Source organism: Cinclus cinclus, chromosome 3 (assembly GCF_963662255.1).
Source record: "Cinclus cinclus chromosome 3, bCinCin1.1, whole genome shotgun sequence".
Lineage (NCBI taxonomy): Eukaryota > Metazoa > Chordata > Aves > Passeriformes > Cinclidae > Cinclus > Cinclus cinclus.
The window spans coordinates 4,712,852-4,737,042 of NC_085048.1; the positions used below are offsets into that span (position 1 = coordinate 4,712,852).

The 24,191-nt window shown below is 40.0% G+C and overlaps 1 protein-coding gene across 1 annotated transcript in view; it reads left to right on the forward strand.

Annotated features, from left to right (window-relative positions):
- Positions 1-22,280, forward strand: part of LOC134041509 (cysteine-rich venom protein natrin-2-like) — a 33,891-nt gene extending 11,611 nt beyond the window's left edge. The window contains exon 8 of the mRNA XM_062488308.1: positions 22,153-22,280. Within this exon, the coding sequence (XP_062344292.1) occupies positions 22,153-22,280 (128 nt within the window). The remainder of the gene's footprint in view (positions 1-22,152) is intronic.
- The last annotated feature ends 1,911 nt before the right edge of the window (positions 22,281-24,191 follow it).

The window sequence follows — 24,191 nt, forward strand, 5'->3', positions numbered from 1 at the left end:
GCCAATATCCAATCTAAGCTTCCCTTGGCACAGCTTGAAGCCATTTCCTCTTGTCCTATCGTTTGTTACTCGGGAGCAAAGACCGACCTCCACATGGCTGCAACCCCTTTATAGGGAATTGTAAAGAGTGAGAAGGTCCCCCTGAGCCTCCTTTTCTCCAGGCTGAGCCCCTTTCCCAGCTCCCTCAGCTGCTGCTCATCAGATTTGTGCTCCAGACCCTTCCCCTGCTCCTTTGTCCTTCTCTGGATGCACTCCAGCCTCTCAATGTCTTCCCTGTAGTGATTTCTGTTGCCTTCCACTGCAACCTGAACCGCAAGAACTCATTCCTCCGTCACTCATAAGAGCAAAGAAGTAGTGTAATAAGTTAAAAATCCATCATCACACATCTGACCCAGGGAATAAAGGTCAATAAGCCTAATTTAGATCTCCAGGAAGATAATGGAACAAATTTTTTCCATGTCATTTTGTAACCAGTAGAGTATTAAATATCAGCATGGATCCTTCATGAGCTGATCTTGTCAAAACAAACTCTCTTCAGTGAGTCACTCAGATGAGAAGATGTTGTGGTGGTTTAAGTAACAAACTCGGGAGGTGTGGTTCAGATTAAAGTGCTAAAACAGGGCACAGCCATTGCAGCTGAACACACACATCCATGGATGCTCCTGAGCTGGGGGAGGAGACAGAGACCTCTGGCACCTCAGGGTCCTGGTGGATGACAAGATGTCCATGACCCAAGAGTGTGACCTGTGAGCAAGATGACCCCATGAGGCACATCTGGAGTGCTGTGGACAGTTCTGGGCTCCTCAGGACAAGAGAGACCTGGAGCTCCTGGAGCGTGTCCAGTGCTGGGTGACAGAGATGATGAAGGGACTGGAGCATCTCCCTGCCCAGGAAAGGCTGAGGGAGCTGGGGCTGTTCAGCCTGGAGAGAAGATAACAGGTTGTCCAGAGAGGGTCTGGAGTCTCCTCAGTGGGACATTCCAGAAATGTCTGGAAACACAGACTTGTGTCATGTGCTCTGAAACCACTGCTTTATGTGAGGCCCAGCTATTGATGTTTCTTGGGCATGAGAAATATTTAGTGACTGACTGTGATACCAAAGGGCCACGTTGCAATTAGGCAGTGCTGGTAAAAGTCTCCAAGCCATTATAATATACAGTTCCTAACATATTGCAAGGAAGTTTGCCTTGTCCCTGATAGCTCCTCTGATCAGTGGGTTCCCCACAGCAGAGCAGGCTTTCCTCTTAGCATCCTGTTCCTGATTCCTTCCACCTTTCAAGGAGAAACCCTTGACACCCTGCCTACCTTTAGCATGGATACAGAGCAAAGAAGAAGATGCCATGGGAAGGCCTGTGGTAAGGGATTATTTCCAATTCCTCCTTCTCACTTACTCCTGAGGGAGCTCCTTGCAGAGAACTGGCTGCTCTGGGACAGAGCCTGAATTATGTCCCACATGATGGACTTCCTGGTTCATTGTGGAAAAGTATACAAGATTAGGATAGGATAGGATAGGATAGGATAGGATAGGATAGGATAGGATAGGATAGGATAGGATAGGATAGGATAGGATAGGATAGGATAGGATAGGATAGGATAGGACAAATTCAGTTAAAAGGGACCTACCTAGTGAGACTTTCTGACCAAAGATTAGTTTGGAATCTCTAAGTGCAAAAATTGTCTCACCTGTGCAGTGGTTTAAGAGGAACATGGTGGTGTGGACAGTTAAGCCAAAGCAGTGTGATGTCTCTTGCCATTACAAAGAGAATGTCCCTTAATGAAGTTGGGAAAACCTTGTGGCAGGAAGAACTCAGTTTGCTCTTTCTCCAGATTTGATGTCCTTTATAACGATCTTAAAAAAATGGAACTTGAAATGTTAATTGTCTGAGCAGAAAGGTGCTGCCTTTTCTATGCGTAAGGGAACAATCCTTATTGATTTTTTCCTGCAGCATTTAGCCACAGATGAGCTATTTAGACAAGTGTCATACAATGAAGAAATGAATATTGTACTAACTGTGCCATTTTCAGATGGATTTCCTCACTTTACGTCACTGTCCTTCTGCTCTGCTGTATCAGGTTGCTGAACAGGTAAGAGAGACAAAATTTAAAGAAAATAGAAGTAATTTATAATTTACATGTTTGTAGTTTATTATTTTACCATTTTATAGCTGGAAAACATCAGGTCTATACTCAGGAGATGCATGTTGAGATCACAGAGGTGCCTGAGAACATCTGTGCCCCAGCTGATAAAAGAAATACTCCAGAATCTGAGGTTCTGCACCCTGAAATCCAACTGTGGCACCCACAATCTTCTGTTTGGCACCCAGTCTGTCCATTAGGGGGCAAAGGGACTAACACAGAGGGAAGTGTCTCCAAATTAGATGCTAATTGCAACAAATGACTGAGCAAGAAGTGACTTATTTTGATTTAACAAGAATCAAAGTTTTAATCCTCCGCCTCTCTCCATACTGGGGTATACACAAGAGTTAAAGATTTCCCTAAGCATGGCAGAGTGCTATCAGAGGCAGTTAGGACCACACATTTGGATTTAAGCAGCTGTATTTCTCCCTGAGCTGTCTTTAGGGACCCTTTAATCTGTCTCATCCTGTCCACAAACCAGCACTTGCTGTAATATGTTAAAAACCCTCTTACTTTCTCAGCTTGAAGTGTCAGGCACTGCCCATTTATTACTCTGCCTATAATACATTTGGCCATAGTTTGCTGGGATTGTCATTTAGTATCAAAAAATTGCTGTCAATTTCCCCATAAGTTTTGCTGTTAATGCTGTTGGCCTCACCATGGAAATGAAGTTACCTGAGGTGGGTTACACAGGTTGGAAGAGGAAGATCATCCCCAGTGCCACCTGAATTGATCTCACTTCCTAACCCAGCAGAAAATGATCCACAGCCTGGCTGGTACTGACAGCCAGCCACAGAATGAAATAATTCAGGACAATTCAGGACAAGAGGAAATGTTGTCAAGTTGTGCCAGGATAGGTTTAGATTAGATGTCAGCAAAAATTTCTTGACTGTAAGAGCAGTCAGACACTGGAACAGACTGACCAGGGAGATGGTGGAATAACAAAATAATGTGCAGATATGGTGCTTAAGGCCATGGTTTGGTGGTGAACATAAAGCTCCCAGGATCAAGTGCAACTTGGGATGAGGGACGGACTTTGAGTCTTTGGTCACACAGGACTCACACCATTGCCACCAGTACTAAGATGCTACCTTTCCCTAATCCACCCCTCTTCTCCCTCCTCACCAAATCCACATCTGGTTGTGATGGGAAGTAACCAAAGCAGTCTTAGCTATCTTCAAGTAAAGTGTCCTGTACCTGATGAACTCTTGCTGACATAAACTAACCCAGCAGAAAAATATTCCCCTGGTTAGTTTTCTCTCAGATCAGGTAACTGCTCCCCTCCAATCACAGTGTCAAAGCTAAAAGCAGGACCTTAACAACTGGATGTGCTTGACTTTCCTGTACCATATATTGCTGGAATTAAACAGCCACATTCACACAAAGACATAACACTTCCTGAGGTTCGGGTAGCAGCTAAACAAGATCGTGTTTCTGGTTTAAACATGCCTTAAGATCTGCAGCTGCAACGCTCAAAGAAAATAGAAAACAGGTCAAAAGAAGCACTTGTTAGATGAAACCCCTCTACAGAGCTACTGCTAAGATTTTAGTGCTGGGGGAATATTTTGCAAAGTCTGTCATGTGTTTATCTCCCAGCTTATCAGAGGAGGGTGTCAAAGGAAAGGATAAGTAAAAGATAAGCCAGTCTGAGACTGACAAGACCATGTTGTCTAGGTTGCCTGAACAGCGACACAGCAGCGTGTTAACCAGCATCGTTAGCAAAATCAGGGATGGGAATTGCACGTCTGATGGCACTTGTGAGGAGCAGCCACCACCTAATGAGTGCCATGGGTCTCTGGTTAGTGCCGTGTACTGCCGGCTACATCTGTGAAACAAGGTGGAGATAAAAGATAAGGAATAATAAAGTGGGATGTCATTAATCGGCTTCTACAGAAGGAGCGTATCAGTAGATAGCATTTAATAATGCATCGCCCCGAGCAGCTCAGTGTCTGAGCCTGATCTCATCCTCTGCATAAAGCATCTCCCCTGAGCCCCTGCTGTCTTTGTTCCCTTCACAAACTGCAGCATCAGACCTGCTTCACCGGCAGTGGGTGGGAGCAAGAGGCTCATCCTGCCAGGAGTGATACAAAATGCACAGGATGCCTTTCTGCTCAAATTAAGGAAATAACAGCAAATAACAATGCCATTTAGGCTAAACAATAATTGCCAGATGGCCCACCCATTACCAGTTAACATGAAACAAGATTGTACAGGTTGAGCACTGAAGGCTCTGCTTAGCCAAGATGGACCACACAGCTTCTGGGTTCAACCAAAGCAAATGAGTTTACCCATTAAAACTTCAGGAATATCAATATGAATGAGTATATTAATCAGTTCAGTTCTGGGGAAGCAGCAGGCATGTTTCAAAGAAAAAAATAGCAATTGTGCAGCATGCCTGAATGTTCCACCTGTATGGAATACATATGGTGTGTCCACTGTTGTCCCTCCTCATGAGCAGGAAACACATCAATAACTGCAGTGCACACTCAAGACAGCTCCGAGATCCAGGCAGGAAGGGGAGATGTGTGTACACATGGGTGCAGGAAGTCGCTGTGAGTAGCTAACCAGCTGAAGAAGTGGAGACGTGTGATTTTGCATTGCTTCTCACGGAGGAAATGCAGCTCATTTTAATCATTCCTACAGACCCTGTAGAGACACCATCAAACAGGCCCCAAAAGTAACACACTGATGAGAAGATGATTCATGTCCATTGCAGTCTAACACCTCCCCTGTGTATTTCAGAGGATTCTTGCTCACTGTTGGTACATCACCTATGCTATTCTACAGTAGGACAAATAAAGGTTTTCTCCATGGCAGGACCTGAATCTATTCTTTATTTCAGGCCTTTCATTATAGTTTTTCCTCTGAAAACATTCCATTGTTTTTTTCATGTCTGTCTGTAGTGACAAGTTATACAGTCAGAACACAGGTCTGAACACTGAAAAGGTTTTTTGGTGTCTTTATAATCTTAGTTCTTGACACAATTTCGGCTTAGACCAAATAGCATTACCTTGTAGAAAAGCCTTGTCATGTTTGACAGGTTAATAACACCAAGGGCCCTTCAGCATCTTGGAAGACACGGTTCAAGAAGCAGAGTTCAGCTCTACTGACCAGAGCCAAACCAGCAGCCTTAAGACCCAAAACATAATCATAGGAAAATTATACTATCCAAATCCTTACATCTCTTCCCTAAACAACTGTTTTCCTCAACCTTACCCAGAAAGAGATACAAAATAGTGACTGACTTGACTCATATAATACATTAAAAAAAATTATTGGTGATGTCAAGGCAGTCATTTACCTTATCTGCTTGTCCAGCCTGTCTCAGGCATCTGCTGTAAGGAGAAAAGGTGAAATACAGACCCAGAGTACCTCCATTACCTCTGAAAGCAGCATAAGGAGAATGGCTTTGAAGTAGAGCCCTGGTGAGATGAATGCCACTCTAGCAGAATGGATCATGCTCTGGCAGGGACAGATTTTTCTTCACCATCTGTAGGTTCAAGAGACCTGTAGCTATAGTGAGGTTGATTTTGATGACAGCAGACCTGGCTGGGGAGGAGCTGGAAGGAGAGGGGTCTGCAAAGGAATATGGTTCTAGATGAAAAGCCAGGAAGTGAATACTGGAGATGCTGCCAGTTAAACACTGAGACATTTTCTGCAGTGGGTCAAAAGAAGAAGTTTAAGAAACACTCTAAGATAAGTAGTCACAAAACACTGCAGAGAATTGAAGTGACTGGTCCCATTAGATGAACCAGTTTCCCCACATTCAAATCCTGAAGGCACAGAGGTCATCTACTACACCACATATTCATAGGAGATCCATATTCCTGATGTCCCTTTGATTACATTAGGAATGCTGGATTTGGCCAGAGAAGACAGTGGCTGATGAATTTGCAGGAGTACAGGAGAGAGGTGTCACCACATAACCAGGCTGCCAAAATCACCTTTATACAGCTGTAGAATGCAGAGCTATAACAGTCTGGGGTGGGGGGGGAAATGTGGGAGACAGAAGCTGTGCCAAAGGTATCCATAGGAAAAATGTAAGTGAGAAGAAAGAACTGAAAAAATGACACATGCTTACACCTGTGTTAGCTCAGCCTGGCTGTGCCCTGAGTTGTCTCATCTGGGTGCAGTTTAACAAAGATGTTCCCTAGAAGCAGAGCTGAGTGTGACAGCCTGATTTCCTCCACTCTGACTTGAGAGGAAGGGCAAAGTATTTACCTGGTCAGTTTATGAGTAGCTGTGAGAATCTGTCACTTTTGACATGGTGCCAGAATATCTAAACTGTTCAGTGCATCATAATTCCAATCTCTGCTTACTCTGTCCATCTACTTTTTTGGCTAAATTACCAGAATCTTATTTCCTCCTTAAACTCCCTTTTCCAAATATTGCAGTATTTAATACATCTTTAGGAAGTAATTCAGACTAATCAGAAATTTGGTTTACTCCTATATGCATGAATAAAACTACTAATTTTCAGGAACATTTTATTCAGAGCCTTGCCTTTTTTTATTTTTATTTCCACAAAATCGTGCTTTATCTTCTGCCATCAATAAAAAAAGTGCCTGGATTTTCTTCATTCAAGTATTTTACCTTAATTACTGGAAATCATTCGAAGTTTAAAAAGCTAAAAAAAAAAAAAGCCTAAAAAGCCCTGCAATATATGATAGGGATATATACACACACATAGGGATATACATAAAATATATATTTCTTACAGGGCCACAGTCCAGCTAAACCAATAGATTGTTCATTTTTTACAGAGTTGACTGCAGATATTTGTTTTGCATTGTACTTTGATGTAAACTGCTGAGTACCAAAACTACACGATCAACCCAAGCTGCATCAACTGTGGAAGTGATTTGATTTTTATAACAACGAGAATTTTTGTGAGCTAAGATAAAACCATAGGACTGTGTATGGGATGGAATATTCAAAGGAAAATACTGAAATCTGGTACTAGCTCTGGTGACACAGGTGGCCTTGTTGTTCCTCAGGAGGAAGACACAGACTCTTTAATTAAACTGGACCATATCAGACACTGTGTGTATGACCTGGTTATCTATTTTGTGTGCATCAGCCTGACACACATGGGGTTCTGAAGCCTGGCTGTGTCCCATCAGGTGGCACTGAAGGTTCCCAGATGTGCAACAAGGTCATTCTGCTCCTGCATTTGTCCTGTCACAGCTGGAATTGCACTGCACGAACAAACCTGCTCAGTCTTGTTCCCAGCCTTCCCTTCATTGAAAATATAGGAGTGCCCTCTGGTGGAAAACTGAGCAGTTGACGCTCCAGTGTCACTAAAAATAAGCATTTCTTCTTCAAATGCAAATATCAATTTCTTGATGGTAGAACAAAAGGTCTTAATCACATCACTGAATATTTCAGGGCCAGATTGGTCATTCTGTGTTTTGTTATTCTGCTAGGAAGTCTTCAGAGCCCTGAGGCTCCAGGTGTTCTGACCATGGGCAGTGGGGTTTGGTGAAAATATCAGAGGAATGGTTTGGGTGGGAAGGGAAGGGAAGGGAAGGGAAGGGAAGGGAAGGGAAGGGAAGGGAAGGGAAGGGAAGGGAAGGGAAGGGAAGGGAAGGGAAGGGAAGGGAAGGGAAGGGAAGGGAAGGGAAGGGAAGGGAAGGGAAGGGAAGGGAAGGGAAGGGAAGGGAAGGGAAGGGAAGGGAAGGGAAGGGAAGGGAAGGGAAGGGAAGGGAAGGGAAGGGAAGGGAAGGGAAGGGAAGGGAAGGGAAGGGAAGGGAGAAAGGAAGAGAGAAAGAAAGGAAGAAAGAAAGGAAGAGAGAAAGAAAGAAAGAAAGAAAGAAAGAAAGAAAGAAAGAAAGAAAGAAAGAAAGAAAGAAAGAAAGAAAGAAAGAAAGAAAAGAAATAAAAAAAGAAAGGAAAATCAAGGAAAGGAATTGAAAAAACTCAGGCTCTCAGATGATGACGTTCTTCTAAGGTAAATATACATTAACTTGATTATTTGATAACCTAAACAGAGCTTGTGATTTGTTGCTTGGCACAAAAAGTATCCTTGGAGCAAATGAAAAACTGCCCTGCTTGTACATTATGGAATATTAAAGAAAAATTACTTTGGTAAACACCAAGTTTCCTGGTAAATGCTCTCTGACTCTGTGGGAGTGGTACTTCACTGACCCAAAGTGTTTGCTTTCCACAGAGCAAAGGACAAATAAAGAAAAAGATCTGTGAGACTGAAATCTGCAGGTCTGTCATATGAGAATGTCACAATGTAAAATATTTTTATATTTATCTTCTAAAGCCACACAGACATGGGGATAACCCCGTCAGTGAAATTTAAACCCCTTCTTATGCACAGGGAAAAGCAGTAAATGTCCATGTAAATGGTTTTCACTGCAATAGAACAGTGGGATTCCAGAGCAGGAGCCAAAGCTGATGAGATTTACCACCAACACTAAAAGAAGTAATTGAATAAATCTTTGAACTGTGATCAAGGTTCAAGGCAAGGTTGGATGAGGCTCTGAGCAACCTGTCCTAGTGGGTCTCATCCCTACCTATTGGAACTATGTGATCTTTAGGGTCCTTTGCAATTTTGTGATTCTGTGATTTTAACAACAACTTCATGAAGACAAACATCACACAAAAGTCATTTAGAGAATTGGGATGATGGATAAGGAACTTCTGCCCGAAAAGGAACTAAGGGAGCATTTGAATGACCTCATCTGATCCAGGGAAAAATTGTGAATCAAATTATTAAAAAAACAATGAATAAATCTGTGGAAACTATGCCAATGACAAAACACATCTAATATTTCAAACTTCCATCAAGTTCCAAGCCTGTGAGATGAAGAGGTCTTATGGTATAAAAGTCCTTAAAAGGGAACTTCTACATTTCTCTTTACATACCCAAAGCAGAAATGTGAAACAAGTTACTCTGCTGCTTTAGTATGTAAACTGCAGGCAAAAAAAGATAAGAACGTGCTTGTGTTCAGCTGAAAGGATCAAGGCTAAAATAGAATAATTATGTCAAGTGGGTGAGTATGGAAAAGTAAATACAATAAATATGACCAGGAAAATGGCAGAGGAAGTTTGGGTTGCAGTGACTCTCACACTTACTGTGTCAGTAATGCAATATACAGACAAGATTGCCATAGGAACACTCAGAAATATTGTGGTTTGGATAGACTAGAAGCAAAACTAGGTTCAGAGGGGGATATGGAATTAGGAAAGGTGACAATGGGGTGAGAGGGAAGGGAGGAGATGGACTCAAACTCAGGAAAAGTGAAATTGAAGTACAGAACCAAAGAACATTAGGAAGTGAACCATCTCTCAGCAGGAACAGGGACATGTGAAGACATCAATGATGTCAGTCTATGGAGAGCTGAGGGCCACCCACTGTAAAACCCAACGTGATTTTCATGAGGTCAGGGTCTGGGTGAGTAGAATAGAACTGGGCCATGGTGTTTATATCATTGTAATCTGAAAGTGGATCTAAATCTCAGGTTACATTTCAGAGATATAATTAGTACCTTCATGGTTGCACAGATATGCCTTCATAGCAGTCAATTAATATTCACAGAATCACAGAGTTGTTAAATCACATAATGGTTTGGGTTGGAAAGGACCTGAAAGATCATCTCATTCCCCCACCCTGCCATGGGCAGGGACACCTCCCACTATCCCAGGCTGCTCCAAGCCATGTCCCATGTGGCCTTGGACACTTCCAGGGATGAGACAGCCACGGCTTCTCTGGGCAACCTGCACCAGGGCCTCACCATCCTCTGAGTAAAGAATTTCTTCCTAACATCTAATCTAACCCTGTCCTTAGTCAGTTTGAAGTCATCACCCCTTGTCCTGTTACTCCACGTCCTTGCCAAAAATCCCTTTCCAGCTCTCTTGGCCCCCCTTTAGGTGCTGAAAGGTTTGTGGTCTTCCTGCAGCCTTCTCTTCTCCAGAGTGAACAATCCCAATTTTCTCAGGCTTTCATATTACTCAAAGCATTTAGCTCAGCTGTGACATTCCTGACATTCCCCAAGGTGTCCTGCCAGGGCTCCAGATAAAATTTGGAAAGTCACAAGCCTTTCATATGCAAAGGTGTCTTGTTTTATATGAGATGGTGCCAAGTGCCTCTTTATGGGCTGCTCCATTGAGACTGAGGTCTTCACTAACCTAGATCTCTCTCCTTCTGGTGGGATAACTTTCTTAGATGTAAGTAGAAAATGTAGTGGAAAGCTACATTTCAGGTTTTATATTTTATTTAGACAACTGCATAATTCAACTGCATTTTATGACATCTCAGTAGAGTTTATTCACTGATTTATGAAGAACTGCATTGAATTTGCATTTCCCTGACTTGACCATAGGAAAGCACTAACACAAGCGCACATACTGAAATATCACTGATACTTGTGTGAACAGCTGGATACTTTCCAACAGCAGAAAGCTGCAAAAGCTGTGCATCTGTTTCAATCAGGAAATATTTTTTTGTTGGCAATCCTTTCCTGATGGTCATTACAGAACCGTTTGTTCTAAGGTCATCTTTCTGGACTGTGTGTACATTTTCTATCACATCGCATCACATTGCATCTCTCTAAAGGGAAAAATATTGCAGGATGCAGAAACCAGGAATCTGTGCCTGTCTTTGCAGCACTTTTTCTCAGGGTCTTTCCCAGCAGGTAAATGCCCCCTCTTACCTTTCTCCCCATCCAGCAGCTCTGCAGATGTCAGCCTGTGGAAGGCTCAGATTCAGTGAGGTGTGTGGAAAGACCCCTCAGTCAAGATATGATTTGAATGGGTATTTAAAATACCCTCTGGTTATGTAGCTTCTATTCATCGTCTATCAAGTAATTTCCAGCTTGGGATTGTTGTCAAATCTATGCCACTACAAAAAAAGGTGAGAAGTCACTCCACAAAGAAGTTTGGCTGCGGCCAAATGCAGTTGGTTTAGGAATTATGATGAGTCAAAAGGCATTTAATCAGCAATATCATTTCCAAATGACTCTTCAATTCTGTGATTTTAAGTGGAGTCTCTATAAATACTTATTTTCACAGGTCCAAATATTTCTCATTTACTTGCTGCATCCAGTTGAATAGAATGTTCTGTGTGAGAGTCACTGTCTTGGAAATCAGATTTTCCTCTTTTCTAACACATATTAACATTACTTTTTGTTGCAAGAGGTTCAAGATATTTTCTACTCACTGGACAGCATTACAACAAGATCAACATTTTTTCTGCAGTCTCTACAACAACTCTGGTATACTTTTATGTCAAATGCATGAAAAGACTAAAATGCTCATATATAAACATTTAAGGAATATGGCATTTTAAGGTATTAATTTCACACTTTTAAAAAGATTTTTTTCAGTAAAAGGCCGCACATTGTCACTACTTCTAAATTATAGAAAATCTTTTTCCAGCAAATATATGCACCAAACAAAGGGGTGCTCATTAAAAACTTCAATTTGTATAGCCTGTACTTCTCAGACAAGTATGTTTGAAGTTATTACCATGTAAATTGAACATAAAACCTGTTTTATCCACGAGTAATAAATGCCTCCAGATGATCATTACGTTTGAGATATCTGTGATAGTTTAAGTCAGCACTGTTTTGTGTCTTTCACTATTAGAGAGAAAGGGGTGTATTCTCACTTCCTTTAAAAAATCAATAAAAATTAACAATTCACCTATATCAAAAGTCAGTTTGAATTCTAAGAAAAGTCATTGTGGTTTGTTTGCTCTGTTTCCTGCTGGCCAGATTTAGTTTAAATAAGGGATTTGTTCTAGAGGATCAGCTGGGCTTTTGTTTGGTTTACGCTTGACTCTCACAGAGGAAGACATATCTGAAAAAAAAAAAAAAAGTATTGTTCTAATGGTTTCCACACAGAATTCTTTTCTGTTCACTTTCTGTGTAGGTTTCCAGACTGTTGTTCTAATTCACTTACAACAGACTTTGGTTGATTTGGTTTATGGGAGAAATACGATTGAAGGGATGAAGCTCATCTCTCTCATTGACCTGTATCTGGTATTTTCTCTTATTCTAATCTAACATTTTAAATATATTAGATATGTTGCTTCCCAAAGGGGACTTTAGAGGGGTGTTTTATCTATTTGCAAGAAAAAGTCGAGCTGAAATGTGAGTGCTTGCACTATTGGGTTGTCCCAGGAGATGGAATGAGTTTTACCCCAGATTTCTTTCCTGGAGTCATATTCTTGATGTCTCAAAGCAGAGATTTAGAAAAATAGTTCTACTTACTTTCTAGATCTAAGGTGAAGCTGAATTGTCCATCCCTATATGCTTAAAAAATAGAAATTATGCATTTTTGCAGTGCTCAGCTTCACCACATTTTAGCAGACTGAAAAGAGCACGAACACAGGGGGGTATTGATCTTTGATATAAGGGTATGATTGTACTGACTGAATAATTTGCTAATCCATTTTGGGCTTCATGAAAATGACTTTTACACACATAGACAAAATCTCTCCTGCAATTTTGCATGCTAGATTTTAAAAGCTTTCTGGAATAGCAGTACCATGAAAAAATGAAATTTATCACCCAAGGAAACCATGAAGTCTCCTTGTTGCAAACTTTCTAGAAACACACAGAAAAACAGGAACAGTCTATTTTTTACAGATCACTTTCTCGGAGCACAAGAGAAGGATTTGGCCTCTAAAAGTTTCTGGGTAACAACTTTTTTTTCATTATTCCATTATACTGTGCTTATGTACAGTTATTCTGAAAGCAACTTTTTGATTTATTGACTCTGTCACTTCTTAATAATAATAATAATAATAATAATAATAATAATAATAGTAATAGTAATAATAATAATGATAATCCAGAGTGGAAGGTGAGTTTGACTGTGTGGAAGAAAAAAATAATGTTCCTTTTTGCCAAACAAAGTTAGGTCTGCAAAGTTTTCTGACAGCCAATAAAAAGATCTGTGCAATGTTCTGAACCACAGTGAACTGCATGGATTTTAGTCTAAAGTGCTACTTCAACTGTCATTGACTTCAGTGGAAATAAAGAATTGAAGAAACTGGATATATGCCTTCATTGTTTGAGATAAATCAGATTGCTGCAGTTTAGGTTTACCCAAGGCCTAGAGAACTCACACAGTCAAATCACTCAAGCTAATCTTTTTTTAAGAACTTCCCATAGATCTTTAAAAATATACATTCATTTTCAGAACCCCATGGAATAAATTCTTAATTTATTTTTTTTAATTAAATTGCCCCACCCCTTCAGGTAATCCCCCAGGGGAAGTGGGAATTGCTATGCTAAATTGTTCTTTGTACCATAGTTCCGGATGTCAGTTTTGTTAATCTTTTATTTCTTCCCAGTTATTTCACCCACAGACCATGAATTGCAGCATATCTGACAGTCATCCTTTAAGGAACAAATGGTTTTCACTATTCAAACAGGTGGGGCATGTTTTAAAGAAATACTTGTAGTAGCATAATTTCTTTTTAACAGTGCAAATAAAGCTCAGGTGACTGTAATGAAGTAATGAAAATTGTTGAGTATGGTGGATGGAGTAAAATAATGGAAATATCTCCCAGGGCATTGGGAATCTGGAACTGCTGGACTGCCTCCCCTCATAGTCCATAGAAATGCAATCCTAATAACTATGGTAGGTGTCTCATGAGGCATTCTGATGGTGATAACCCTGGTCTCATCAAAATTGTTACATGCACTTCATACAAAAAGTACCTCTGCCTTTATCTGAGAACATGGAAGGATATGGGAGACCTTATCAGAGACAACTTCCCCTAAGTGCTATGCAAAGAAAAAACAAAGGCAGCTGTATTTTTCAACACAGGGATTATAATACAATATTAGAATTCTGGCAACAGCAGACAGCTGCAGGAATTCTGCAGAAATCTGGAAACAGTGAGACAATATTGACTTGCAGCCTGGGCAGCAATCTCCATCCAGTGTGGTGAAAAGGGTGCTCAGTGTGCAGCACACCACAGCAAAGGCAAGGATGAGAAAGGGAACCAAGAAAGGAATAAAGAGGCATGCAGATGCTAAATGCCTTCTGATAGCCAACAGACTGCATGGAAGGAAACAAGAAAGGTTTTGTTTGAGCAGTGAGGACCTGTCAAAGTTGCACTTGTGATACCTTATAAGAGAGTGGAAACAAAGATTCTGCAAGGAAGGATGAGCAAAGTGATGCCAGGTTGGACAGGGCTTGGAGCAACGTGAACTAGTAGAAGGTGCCCCTGCTCATGGCAGGGGGTAGGAACTTGGAGATCTTTAAGGATTTTTCAACCCCAACCATTTTATGCTGCCCTAGAGAGGAGCACATACCACACATCTCCCCAGACTGAAGACAGAAGGCATAAAATATCTGCAGCCATTCTACAATAACTTAATCTTGAGCAACATCTGGGGTGAGTTATGTGTACAATAATCAGGGTATCACAGAATCATAGAATCATAGAATCATAGAATCACAGAATCACAGAATCACAGAATGGTTTGGGTTGGAAGAGACCTTAAAGATCACCTTGTTCCACACCCTGCCATGGGCAGGGGCACCTTCCACTAGACCAGATTGCTCAGAGCCCAATCCAACCTTGTCTCAAATGTTTCCAGAGATGGGGCAGTGACAGCTTCTCTGGGCAACCTCTTCCAGTGTCTTACCACACTCACAGTCAAGAATTTCTTCCTAATATCTATTCTAAACCTGCCTCCTTTCAGTTTAAAGTCATTCCCCTTTGTCCTATCACTACATGAGCTGGTAAAAAGTGATGGCCACTTCCATAGCCTCAGTGAGCTAATGGAATATAAGTTTTTATTCAGCAAATGAAAGTTCAGGAACCACTTGGAAGAAAAGAGCACTGTGTTGCCCCGAGTACAGGTCAGAAGTTGTTCACTTATGCCACAAAAATTTTTATCCAGCTCCTTTGCCAGGAACAGGCAAGACAACTGTAAAACAACCAGCTGGGAACTCAAAATTTTATTTTGTGAACACGTTAGCACTGCAGCTTGCTGACCAGACTAGAAGTCGAAGTTCTGCAAAAGCACAGGTCTTCTTTCTTCTCTTTCTTCCTTACCCTGGAGACAAGGAAAAAAATAAAAAATCCAGAACAATGCAGCTGTATTGGTTCATTTTCAATCGCCTTTTCTTTAAGAAAAGTTCTTCTTGCACAATGGGCAGCCCCAAAGCTGATGTCATTTATCAGCAATAAATATTGACAAGGAAAAAAAAAAAGGGGAAATGTACATATATATACAACCCTGGACTGGGGAGAGCCTTTCACTCTTCTGCCACTTCCTCAGGTACAGGAGGATTCTGGTGGATGAAGGTAAAGTATGCAGAACTGAATTTCAGCCTTAGAGATTTTATCCATACAGTCTCTTGTTCATTGTGCTACAAAAGTTAGTGGTGTTAATAGCTAAGTTGTACCAAATGTGATAATTGAAAGCAAACCTTTGCTTATAATATGTCAGAAGAAGAATGTAAAACAAATTATATCTTCTCATCTTCCATGAGTAGGGGTGAAAAATGGCTTCAGTGGAATATTTCTTTAGATCAAAACATAAAACTTGGACCCACTTGCTTCTTTCTTAAATGTGAACATAAAAGAATCCATTTTGCGTGGGGTCATCAGTCATGGGAAATGCTTTTCTAATATCTTTTGAATTATTTTGGTGTTGAATTTATTTTGCTTGCATGTTGGGATACACCAGTACAGCTGGACTCAGAATTTTGTCATCTCTAAATGTTAACTATCTGTCCAAACTTTCATGTATATATACTGCTGAAATGTCTAATATATATTATAGTATGCAATAAGCTGATTGCCTTTTCTTAATAGAGTGTGAATTTATTACTTTAATGAAATTTAAGGTAAACTCAGAGAAGGTAAAGGAAAAATACATCAAAAGAACTAAAAATACAAATATTCCCACTCTGCCAAACTTTCAAACTTGCTAGGCCCTGAAAGCTGTATCAGATGGCAGAAGAAAGGTTCTACTGAGGAATGAAGCATCAGGATTAAATATAATGACTGTATTTATCAAATAGAAATTTGTTTACAGTTTTGAAACTATCCATGTTTATTTTATTTGTTTTTACACTCAATCATGAAACCTCAGATTTTCAAGCAGAGCTGCCTAAAAGTGCATTGCTGGAATTTGTTTTTCAGAAGCATAGAAGTGATTTAGTGGATTGACAGGGAAGGATAATTGTATCTGGGAACCATCATCCTTTGACTTTGAAAGTAAAGCCCAACACACTTAGTCCAAGACACAGATTTGATGGTAGAGTCTGGAAGTTGAAGATGTGTAACAGTATTTAATCAACTTTAACTCTGGATCTAGAAATATTTTATGTTTCCTTTGTGGCTCTTAATCTGGGAATTCCCAAAAAGATTTTATTTCTCTGTGTATGAGTAAGAGAACTTCTCCATGTCTAAATATATCCCTGCATATTAAGAATTTATTCTTAATTAATATCAGTGAGACCCCTGCCTCTAACTCATGCAAATTATTTCCTTATGAAATCACAGGAAAACAAGATAAAAACTGAATTTCTGAATGACATGATAGGACAAGAGGTAGTGATTCTAAACTAAAGGTGGGGGGACAATTTTTATTTATTTTTTTTTATAATGATATTTTCCCTGTCAATCAGAATTTCCTAGATTTCTATTGACCTGTCCTGCTCACACCATGGATTTTCCTCAGAGGCCAGCTCTAAGGCATTTTATATTTGTTGGGTTTTGTTATCTCTATTTCCTTCTTGCCTGTCTTGTTTAAAGCAACCTGCTGAGCTCAAAGCTCATCTTCCATGGCATTTTCCCGCATCTTTTTAACAATCAAAAAGACCTTTTCCCCCATATACTCTCATCAATGCAAAAATATATAACTTTTGCTTCTTTTGATGTGCAGAAAAAGCATCCTGTGCCTATGAGTGGGTTTGAGAGTGTCTGTGTACACCTTCATGAGGTGCCTCAGGAGTCAGTGCAGCAGCCAACATTATTTGTTAATAACATCATATTTGAAGGTTTTCTTTATGTCTAGTCAGATGAAACATGAGGGTGATCACCACTATTTGCTTGAGCTGATTATGATGCTGATTTAATGAGGAAAAAGGAAAGTGGGAAAGAAATGGAGATAATAGTCCATGTGTTCAGTGCTCCACTCCGAAACACCAAATCTCACTGTGGATGATGCTTCAGGACTCTGATGTGACAGTACTGAACACATTAATTGGCTTCTTTTTATAGGCAGGGAGGCAAACATGAAGGAAATGTTGCAAATTCAAGATATCTTGAATGAAGGAGTCAAAAGGGGTCCATCTATTCCAAATAACACACAACTTTATGATATTTACAGTCCCTGATTCCATTCAAGGTGGAGTCTCCACTCTGTAGGAGGCAGTGGTGCCTATGCATAGTTTCAGCACATCCATATTCAGGATCAACTAAAATAAACTTCTTTGGGCAGGCTTTACTTTGCAACAGTTTAGTATCTTGCTCACATGTCACATAATGCCATAAAATGTATGCAACAGAGACTAATTGATTTTGGGGGGTTGTTTTTGGGTTTTATTCCCCTTGTAGAAATGGATCTACTAACTGCAATTATTTTCCTGGCTGCTTTGCTACACCAATCTGATGGACAGGTAGGAACATTCATCTGTGCAAAACACCCATACCTGACTCTTTTGTATAGAAATATGACCTGATTTAGTCTGATTTCATGGTCTCTAGAGATTTAGAATTCAGGGGTGCAAGTATAGTTAATATGTTAACATAACACATTGAAAATGAACTCTCATTTCATACAGATTTTTGTATTTTATTATTTTTACTGTTATTTGCATATTGTCTGGTCTAGTGGAAGGTGTGTCTGTACATGACAGGGATCTTTTGCACCTCCTGGCTCTTTAAGCTTGCAACCTGAATCATTCTGTGACTCTGTCTAAGAAATATACTTCCCTTCTCAGGACTAATTATAAAAAGACATTTTTCATAAATAAATAAATAAATAAATTAGTTAAGAGTTAGAAATCTGATTAATAAATCTCCTAGAGAGAATTAAGTTTGTAAGATATCTGCTATGCAGGTGCTTGCATGAGAGCCATTTATCAAGAATTTCTTATTAATGAATGAAAAGAAACTAGTACTTTAGGAAATAAATTATCATTTTCTTCAATAAATCTGAGGTGAACCATGTTGTAAATGGATACTTTCCTTTACCTGAGTATAGCTGCAGCCTAATACAACTGGCTGAGATGTTATTTCTTCCATCATAAATGTCTTAAGTTAAACAAGATTTATGAGACCAATTATTGGGGTAGGTTCAGTTGACCAAACAAAAGTGACAAGAACTTCACAATTTATTATAATTTATTTATTATAATTCAGTTAACTGGGACCTTCACTGTTATTTTTTCCAGGGTTTTCCATATAAAAAAGTGAACGCCTTCTCCTTTCCTCATTTTAAGTCTCAAAATGAAAAATTGATCCTCGAGCTACATAATGAAATACGGAGATCTGTAATTCCCACAGCCAGGAACATGCTGAAGATGGTGAGCCATGAGTTACAGCTAGCCTGCTTTTCCCTTAAAGGAAATGTTGGGACAAACCCAGCATCAAGGGAAGCTGTGGGATGAAGGGATTAAGAGCAGCCTGATGGGAAGGATTTGGAGGTATTGGTGGATGAGAAACTCAACATGATCCAGCAAGATGCTCCAAGGGCTGGAGCCCCTCTGCTCTGGAGCCAGGCTGGGAGAGCTGGGGGAGTTCACTGGAGAAGAGAAGAATCCAGAGAGACCTCAGAGCCCCTTCCAGTGCCCAATGGGAGTCTATAAGAATGAGGAAAAACACTTCACCAGGGCCTCTTGCAGTAATAGCACAAGGGGTAATGGTTTTCAGGAGTCAAGAGAGGATTCATTTAGATTAGATATAGGAAGATTTTTATGATGAGGGTGGTGAGGCCCTGGCACAGAGAAGCTGTGGCTGCCCAGTCCCTGGATGTGTCAAGACCAGGCTGAACGGGGCTCTGAGAAACCTGGTCCAGTTGAAGATATCCCTGCTCACTGTGCAGGGGTTGGACTAAATGACCCTTCAAGGCCCATTCCAACCCAAACTATCTCTGATTTCTCCAAATCTAAAAAGAGGAACAAACCCAAACTTCTCCCATCCCGGTCACCATGACAGTCCTTGTTATCCCAGTCCCACCAGCAGATGGACTGGTCAGAGCCTTGTGGTTAATCCTGCATAGCAAGGCCTGAAACCTTCCCCAGGATCAAAGCCCAGCTCATGCTAAGCACCACAGCTCAGCTGTACCTGGGCTGAAAATCAGTTTTGTACTATTTAGTCCAGTGCACCCTGCAGTGTTCACTCGGGCACAAAGCTGAAAGAACTCAGCACTGTGTTATAAAAACCCTTTTAATCTTCACCATCTGGAGATCAGGAGTGTGTGATAGAACTGTGAAGAATAACCTGCTCTGAAATCTTTAAATGTTGAAGAAAAGTGGTTCCTGTGTCCCAGGAGAGTAAATCAGCACAACTCCTCCTCTTTCTGTTGAGGGCCATGGGAGCATTCAGTGCTCCACACCAAGCCATTCCCTATTTCTCTTTTCCTTCTTATGGGCTGCACTAACCTATTTGTGACCTGGAAACTTCTTCCTTTGTGTCTTTCAGGTGTGGAGTGAGAAAACTGCCAAAAATGCTCAGAAATGGGCAAGTCAGTGTGGGATGAAAATCAGTCCAAGAGACAAGAGAGTTATTAATGGTACAGACAAGGATGGGGCCTGAGCTGTTGGGTTAATGACAGTTTGCAGATGACCCCTGTGAATGTGAAATAGAAATAAGGATGACTTTTAATCCGTTGTAGAACAGCTTTTCAAGATTATTAGATGGAAAGTGTCCCTTTGCATGGCAGGGGGTTTGTAACAAGATGATCTTTAGGTCCCTTCCAACTCAAACCATTCTGTGATTCTGTGATAAAACAAAAGCATCACTTTTGTCAGATGAGCACTTTGAAAGACAACTTTTTGGAAGTCCTTAAAATCACAGGGCAAAGTGAGTGGCATCATAGGCAGTTTTTTTAGAATATAGCTACAGCCCCTCTGTCCTACCTCCCACCCTATAGTTTGCTTCTCTCCTAATAAAATAGATTTATTTCTACTCCAGGTGTCACCTGTGGTGAGAATGTGTTACTGTCATCCTACCCAAGAACATGGGCTGATACAATTCAAGTGTGGTACAGTCAGTCCTCCAATTTCAAGTATGGATATGGAGCAATCTCAAAAAATGTTAATGTTGAGAGCTACACTCAGGTAAGGAGACTTGAAACAAACTGCAGGGATACAGCAGAATCACAGAAGTGCACTTAAGACAGCTGGGAGTTATTTATAATCAGGAAAAAAATTATCAGTGTACTCAAACTATTATCTGTAATTTATACTCTGATCCAAAGATCAATGTTAAGATAAAATTCCTTCCCATCTAATTAGGAGGCAATGAAACCAGTATTTTGGAAGAGCTCATCAGGAAGGAAATATTACTCTGTAGAAAACCCCTTAAATGAGAAATAAATATTTTTCATACAGGTATTGAAATATGTGCTTAAGAAGTGTCAAAGCAAAATACCTATAATGAAAATATTTGAATTTCAACTTTATTGTCCTGCCAGAAACTGTGTTCAAAACATCTGTAATCTGGAGGAAACTCACCTTTCTATGTATTCATTATGACAGCTAAACTTTAAATATAAAAGCTGATTTAAAAAAAAAAAATGAAAGAAAAAAGTTATTTTCTTTGCTTTGTGAAGTTCTTTTTTTGTTTATTTTTTGGGGTTTTTTTACAAGAGCTCAGTCCGAAATAAAGCGCTTGTCTTTTAATCCACAGATAATCTGGTACAACAGTTACAAGGTGGGATGTGGAGTTTCCTACTGTCCCACAGGCTCATACAAATACTTCTACGTGTGCCAATACTGCCCTGCGTACGTACTGCCTTCTTACTCAGTCTGATGATGATGGATATGCTTCCAAAACATCCTTGGCTACAGGATAAAATACACAGCATAAAATGCAACCTACTTTAACCACTTACATTTTTGAAAAAATGTGAATTGTGGGTTTAACAGCATGCTGAATATCAACATTTGTTTTATTTCGCATTAAAAGAGGTATTAAGGACATTTTAGCAGATGAACAAGGGTTTATCTGTGTCAGAATCAGGCATCAGGCACAAATCATGCTGTAATTTTGACTACAAAGGAGAAAATCAGATTTAAAGTGGAAGCCAAGAGCAAATGAATATTCACAGAGGCAAAGAACTGCAATTCAGAAGGGTTTTGGTGAGGTTTGGAGCAACATGGTCTAATGGGAGGTGTCCCTGCCCATGGCAGGGTGTTGGAACTAAGTGATTTCTAAAGTCCTTTCCAACCCAAACCAGCCTGATTCTGTGATTGTATAATTACCTCAATCAGTTGAAATCTATTAGAGAAGGAGAGCTAGGAAACACATATATTTTTTACCAGATAATACTATACATATACAATCAACTGATTAATTTTGTTTCTCTAAACCTTACTGTCCCTCTTATTTATTTTTTTTTTGTATTCTATAAAAATCAGAAACTAAATCATGTCTAGAAAAATACTTTTATCCAAAAACTTCTGGATGTCTTTCACTGCAATAAATTACAAACTCCTGTTAATGGCTCAGAGCTTCATGTTGATCTTGTTATGTCTTGTAATTCTTTCAAATTTCAGAGGAAATAACCCAATGCAAATAGCTATGCCTTACAGAAGTGGACCAAGATGTGCTGACTGTCCTGGCCACTGTGACAAAGGACTTTGCAGTAAGTCACTCCATTCTCCTTTAAAAAAAAAAAAAATAAAATAAAACAAAAAGAACCCCCACATTCTATAATATTTAGGCCACTTTAATAGCAGAGCAAAAGTAAAAAGTTTATATAGACGTGAACAGCTGGAATTACTGGAAAATGCATAAGCATCAAACCATAACTCAGTTTCCAAATAATATTTCATGTGTTTGCTTATCTTTCTTTTATTTTAGCCAACCCTTGCAAGTATCAAGACCTCCTTGGAAACTGCAAAAATCTGAAAATGTTGTTTGGCTGTAGCCACTCACTGGTGAAGAAGCAGTGTCCTGCAAGCTGTAAATGCACCACTCAAATTTCCTAAAATCCTGCTGGGTGTCATTACAACTGCTGTGAGTTTATAAGAAAAGAGAAGAACCCACTGTAAAGTGTATTCACTCTCAGTGCATCTGCTCAGATTGACTTACAGGAAATAATTTTATCAAAAATCTGACCATTACTTCAGTCTTATATTAGACTACTAGCTCAAAATAACCTCTGAAGTTATTTTAGGTTTTGTAGAAATCATGTTTAAGCTACTAATGTGTTACTTTTTGGCTTTCCTTGCAGTGGATATGCCACTGATTTATTTCTTTTTAATGGGGAAACTCACTTTTAAAACCCTTCAGGTCTTTTTGCATAATTTGTTAAATGCCACCAAATTTTCTTCTGTTAACTTTTTGTTGATTGTCAGTGGAATGTCTTCCTGCTAAATAAATGATTATCCACCAGTTTACAAAGAGAGCTTTTAATTAAAGTTATTTATAAATCAAGTGCTTTGTTTTTTGTTTTTCTTTTTTTTAATTTGGAAAATTCCTTATGGATATTTTGAGGCTTTTTTCACCTTTCATGTGAGTGTGGATGAGAAAGGTAAAGAAGTACAAAGCAAAAAAGGAGGTAATTTTTTTGTACAGGCATCATAAGAGGCACACATCGTGTCTGTGACTTTTCCTCTGATCTAATCAAAAAAATTCTGCTACGTCTGCCTGCAGGTGTTAAACGATAACTTTATTCCTCTTTCCCACTAACCTTGCACCACCCTGGGGTGTCCCACCACACTTTCAGCAGCTCCTGAAAGGGTTTTCCACAGCCCTTGAATCACATAAACCAGCCCTGAGCAGGGCTGAGCTCACTTAGCATTTTCCCTTCTTAATTCAGGCCAGTAAAAATAATGTTCTCCACAAGACTGCAATTCTAGATAATGACACAAGAGGGTGAGCCATACCCAGATATGAACCTGCATTGCTTTTCCATTTCTCTACCTGTATAAAGGCTATCTCTTTTTATTAGATATTAAGATTCTGGGCCTAGTCTGGCCTGATTTTAACACTTGCTTGCACAAAGTTTCTTAGCTAATATTGGCTCAATAAATAATCAAAACATACAGAAACAGCTTGGCAGTGGTTTCCTCCCCTTAATTGTTTCATCCTGCCTCTGCTGGTCAAATTACCATCTTATCAAAACAATTGAGAGCACCGAATTAGGGAAATTTAGGGTTTCCAGGATATAAATTACTAATTCTGGTAGCCTTGATTTTCTACCTTCCTGATGCTAAATTTCACCTTCATGACCACTGCCACTGTGCAAGGCTCCAAAGAAGGGGGAGAGAGACTTTTTACCATGGCATGGAGCAACAGGACAAGGGTGAATGGCTTCAAACAGAGAGAGGGAAGGGTTAGGTTGGATATTACGAAGAAATTTATTGCTTTGAGGGTGGGGAGGCCCTGGTGCAGGTTGCCCAGAGAAGCTGTGGCTGTTCCTGGATCCCTGGAAGTGTCCAAGGCCAGGTTGGATGGGGCTTGGAGCAGCCTGGGATAGTGGGAGGTGTCCCTGTCCACAGCAGGGAATGGAACAAGATGATTTTTTAGCTCCCTTCCAACACAGACTTTGATTCTATGATTTGTAGAAAGTGTAATTCAAATTAAAGCTGATGAAAATTTCCTTAAAACCTGTGTTTTCCTCAGAAAACACTTAGCTGTAAAACCCCAATTCTCTTATGGGAGGATGCATAAATTTGGCAGAACTCTCAGGTGTTTTTTGGCTTGTTTTCCAAGCCTTTACTCTTTCCTCCCCCTTTATCTGTGCCAGTGAATATTTTACAAGGAATTAGTCTATCATCAGAGATTTCTGACAGAGCTCCCTCCCCAGAGAGCCAAGTTTCATGCTCTGGATACCCAGCTATGATTTTTTGAGCATGGCAGCAGCAGGAGCTGGAAGGGATCTCCTACAACTGGAA